General features: G+C 45.7%; 1 protein-coding gene across 18 annotated transcripts in view; it reads left to right on the plus strand.

Annotated features, from left to right (window-relative positions):
* LOC139544995 (calcium/calmodulin-dependent protein kinase type II subunit beta-like) overlaps positions 1 to 5000 on the plus strand; it is a 151963-nt gene that overhangs the window by 123021 nt on the left and 23942 nt on the right. For 10 of the 18 annotated variants that reach the window (XM_071352281.1, XM_071352279.1, XM_071352280.1 and 7 more), the window contains one exon: positions 4732 to 4776. The exons of the other annotated variants lie outside the window; for them this stretch is intronic. In XM_071352281.1, coding sequence (XP_071208382.1) covers positions 4732 to 4776 — 45 coding nt within the window. The remainder of the gene's footprint in view (positions 1 to 4731; positions 4777 to 5000) is intronic. 18 annotated transcript variants of the gene reach the window in all.

The raw sequence follows: 5000 nt of genomic DNA on the forward strand, positions 1-5000 counted from the left end.
TTAACCACACTCAGGTTGTCATGGTTCCACCTGTCACCAGAGGGCAGCAGAGACGTCCTAGAGACATTAACCACACTCAGGTTGTCATGGTTCCACCTGTCACCAGAGGACAGCAGAGACGTCCTAGAGACATTAACCACACTCAGGTTGTCATGGTTCCACCTGTCACCAGAGGGCAGCAGAGACGTCCTAGAGACATTAACCACACTCAGGTTGTCATGGTTCCACCTGTCACCAGAGGACAGCAGAGACGTCCTAGAGACATTAACCACACTCAGGTTGTCATGGTTCCACCTGTCACCAGAGGACAGCAGAGACGTCCTAGAGACATTAACCACACTCAGGTTGTCATGGTTCCACCTGTCACCAGAGGACAGCAGAGACGTCCTAGAGACATTAACCACACTCAGGTTGTCATGGTTCCACCTGTCACCAGAGGACAGCAGAGACGTCCTAGAGACATTAACCACACTCAGGTTGTCATGGTTCCACCTGTCACCAGAGGACAGCAGAGACGTCCTAGAGACATTAACCACACTCAGGTTGTCATCAGGTTGTCATGGTTCCACCTGTCACCAGAGGACAGCAGAGACCGTCCTAGAGACATTAACCACACTCAGGTTGTCATGGTTCCACCTGTCACCAGAGGGCAGCAGAGACGTCCTAGAGACATTAACCACACTCAGGTTGTCATGGTTCCACCTGTCACCAGAGGGCAGCAGAGACGTCCTAGAGACATTAACCACACTCAGGTTGTCATGGTTCCACCTGTCACCAGAGGACAGCAGAGACGTCCTAGAGACATTAACCACACTCAGGTTGTCATGGTTCCACCTGTCACCAGAGGACAGCAGAGACGTCCTAGAGACATTAACCACACTCAGGTTGTCATGGTTCCACCTGTCACCAGAGGACAGCAGAGACGTCCTAGAGACATTAACCAGACTCAGGTTGTCATGGTTCCACCTGTCACCAGAGGACAGCAGAGACGTCCTAGAGACATTAACCACACTCAGGTTGTCATGGTTCCACCTGTCACCAGAGGACAGCAGAGACGTCCTAGAGACATTAACCACACTCAGGTTGTCATGGTTCCTCCTGTCACCAGAGGACAGCAGAGACGTCCTAGAGACATTAACCACACTCAGGTTGTCATGGTTCCACCTGTCACCAGAGGACAGCAGAGACGTCCTAGAGACATTAACCACACTCAGGTTGTCATGGTTCCACCTGTCACCAGAGGACAGCAGAGACCATCCTAGAGACATTAATGACACTCATGTGTGTCTTATTTACTCATTAGGATTTCCCTGTTAAAAAAGGGGTGTTTTCTGTTGTGCTTTGCAGAAGCTTGAATTGTTCACCGTGTGCGGTCGTTTTCTGACTGAGTTTTCCAGACTTAGTGTTTGTTGTTTTTCAAGTGTACTGTGATCCTGCGGCTACCGTTTCTCAGTAAAGTATTATGTTTATCCTTAACCACTGAGTCCTCGCCTGGTCTCTTATCTTCTCCAACCTCACCACATCACAGTTTCCATTGATCATCCTTGAGATGTTTCTACAACTTGATTGGAGTCCACCTGTGGTAAATTCAATTGATTGGACATGATTTGGAAAGGCACACACCTGTCTATATAATGTCCCACAGTTGACAGTGCATGTCAGAGCAAAAACCAAGCCATGAGGTCGAAGGAATTGTCCATAGAGCTCCGAGACAGGATTGTGTTGAGGTACAGATCTGGGGAAGGGTACCAGAAAATGTGTGTAGCATAGAAGGTCCCTAAAAACCCAGTGGTCTCCATCATTCTTAAATGGAAGAAGTTTGAACTACTAACTCTTCCTAGAGCTGGCCGCCTGGCCAAACTGAGCAATGGGGGGAGAAGGGCCTTGGTCAGGGAGGTGACCAAGAACCCGATGGTCACTCTGACAGAGCTCCAGAGTTCCTCTGTGGAGATGGGAGAACCTTCCAAAAGGACAACCATCTCTGCAGCACTCCACCAATCAGGCCTTTACGGAAGCCACTCCTCAGTAAAAGGCACATGACAGCCCGTTTGGAGTTTGCCAAAAGGCACCTAAAGACTCTCAGACCATGAGAAACAAGATTCTCTGGTCTGATGAAATTTAACTCTTTGGCCTGAATGCCAAGCATCACATCTGGAGGAAACCTGTCACCATCACTCCGGTGGAGCATGGTGGTGGCAGCATCATGCTGTGGGGATGTTTTTCAGCGGCAGGGACCGGGAGACTAGTCAGGATTGAGGGAAAGATGAATGGCGCAAAGTGCAGAGAGATCCTTGATGAAAACCTGCTCCAGAGCGCTCAGGACCTCAGACTGGGGCAAAGGTTCACCTTCCAACAGGACAACGACCCTAAGCACACAGCAAAGATAGCACAGGAGTGGCTATGGAGACAATTCTCTGAATGTCCTTGAGTGGCCCAGCCAGAGTCCGGACTTGAACCCAATCGAACATCACTGGAGAGACCTGAAAATAGCTGTGCAGCGACGCTCCCCATCCAACCTGACAGAGCTTGAAAAGGATCTGCAGATAGGAATGGGAGAAACTCCCCAAATACAGGTGTGCCAAGCTTGTAGCATCATACCCAAGAAGACTCAAGGCTGTAATCGCTGCCAAAGATGCTTCAACAAAGTACTGAGGAAAGGGTCTGAATACTTATGTAAATGTGATATTTCAGTTATTTATTTGTTATACATTTTCAAAGATTTTTTGAAAGCTGTTTTAGCTTTGTCATTATGGGGTATTGTGTGTAGATTGATGAGGGGAAAAAACTCTTTTAATCCATTTTAGAATATGGCTGTAACAACAAAATGTGGAAGAAGTCAAGGGGTCTGAATTATTTCCTAATGTACTGTACACCTTTAACCTCACCTAACACCTTTAACCTCATCTGACATACAGTACCAGTCAAAAGTTTGGGCACGCCTACTCATTCAGTTTTTTAAAACTATTTTTACTATTTTCTACATTGTAGAATAATAGTGAAGACATCAAAACTATGAAATAACACATATGGAATCATGTAGTAACCAAAAAAGTGTTAAACAAATCAAAACAGATTTTAGATTCTTCAAAGTGGTCACCCTTTTCCTTGATGACAGCTTTGCACACTCTTGGCATTCTCTCAACCAACTTCATGAGGTAGTCATCTGGAATGCTTTCCAACAGTCTTGAAGGAGTTCCCACGTACGCTGAGCACTTGTTGGCTGCTTTTCCTTCCCTCTGCGGTCCATCTCATCCCAAACCATCTCAATTAGGTTGAGGTTGGGTGATTGTTGAGGACAGGTCATCTGATGCAGCACTCCATCACTCTACTTCTTGTTCAAATAGCCCTTACACAGACTGGAGGTGTGTTTGGGGTCATTGTCCTGTTGAAAACCAAATGATAGTCCCACTAAGTGCAAACCAGAGTGTATGGCGTATCGCTGCAGAATGCTGTGGTAGCCATGCTGGTTAAGTGTTCCTTGAATTCTAAATATATCACTGACAGTGTCACCAGCAAAGCACCCCCAAACAATCACACCTCCTCCTCCATGCTTCAGGGTGGGAACCACACATCATCCATTCACCTACTCTGCATCTCACAAAGACACGGCGGTTGGAACCAAAAATCTCAAATTTAGACTCATTAGACCGAAGGACAAATTTCCACCAGTCTAATGTCCATCGTGCTTATTCTCTTCTTCTTATTGGTGTCCTTTAGTAGTTGTTTCTTTGCAGCAATTCAACCGTAAAGGCCTGATTCACACAGTCTCCTCTGAACAGTTGATGTTGAGATGTGTCTGTTACTTGAAGCATTTATTTGGGCTGCAATCTGAGGTGCAGTTAATTGCAGATTTCTGAGGCTGGTAACTTTAATGAACTTATCCTCTGCAGCAGGTAACTCTGGGTCTTCCTTTCCTGTGGCGGTCCTCATGAGATCCAGTTTCATCATAGTGCTTGATGGTTTTTGCAACTGTACTTGAAGAAACTTTCAAAGTTCTTGACATTTTCTAGATTGACTGACCTTCATGTCTTAAAGTAATGATGAACGCTTGTTTCTCTTTGCTTATTTGAGCTGTTCTTGCCATAATATGGACTTTTACCAAATAGGGCTATCTTCTGTCTACCAACCCTACCTCACAACACAACTGATTGGCTCTAATGCATTAAGAAGGAAAGAAATTCCACAAATTAACTTTTATTAACAAGGCACACCTGTTAATTGAAATGCATTCCAGATGACTACCTCATGAAGCTGGTTGAGAGAATGCCAAGAGTGTTCAAAGCTGTCATCAAGGCAAAAGGTGGCTACTTTGAAGAATCTCAAATATAAACTATATTTTGATTTGTTTAACACTTTTTTGGTTACTACATGATTCCATATGTGTTATTTCATAGTTTTGATGTCTTCACTATTATTCTACAATGTAGAAAATAGTAAAAAATAAAGAAAAACCCTTGAATGAGTAGGCGTGTCCAAACTTTTGACTGGTACTGTACATACACACACACCTTTAACCTCATCTGACCTACATACATACTGTTCACACCTTTATCTCTCTGGTCTTTTTCTCTTTCTCTCTACCTGTTTTCCTTCCTCACTCTTTCTTTGTCTTTCTCTTCATCTCTCTCGCTCTCCTTTGCTTTCTTTCTCCATCCCTCCCCATCTCTCTCTCTTTCTCTCTCTCCATCTCTCCTTCCATCTATCTCTCCCTCCATCCCTCTCTTTTTGTAGGAGGCTCAGACCACTGTTATCCATAATCCAATGGATGGAACTAAGGTACACCCCCCTCTCCTCTCCTCTCTTCTCCTCTCCTGTCCCTCCCCTCTCCTCTCCTGTCCCCCCTGTCCTCTCCTCTCTTCTCTTTTCTTCTCCTCTCCTGTCCCCCTGTCCTCTCTTCTCCTCTCCTCTCTTCTCCTCTCCTCTCCTCTCCTCTCCTCTCCTCTCCTCTCCTCTCCTCTCCTCTCCTCTCCTCTCCTCTCCTCTCCTCTCCTCTCCTCCCA

This window comes from Salvelinus alpinus, chromosome 19, assembly GCF_045679555.1.
Source record: "Salvelinus alpinus chromosome 19, SLU_Salpinus.1, whole genome shotgun sequence".
In the NCBI taxonomy this organism is placed as follows: Eukaryota; Metazoa; Chordata; class Actinopteri; order Salmoniformes; family Salmonidae; genus Salvelinus; species Salvelinus alpinus.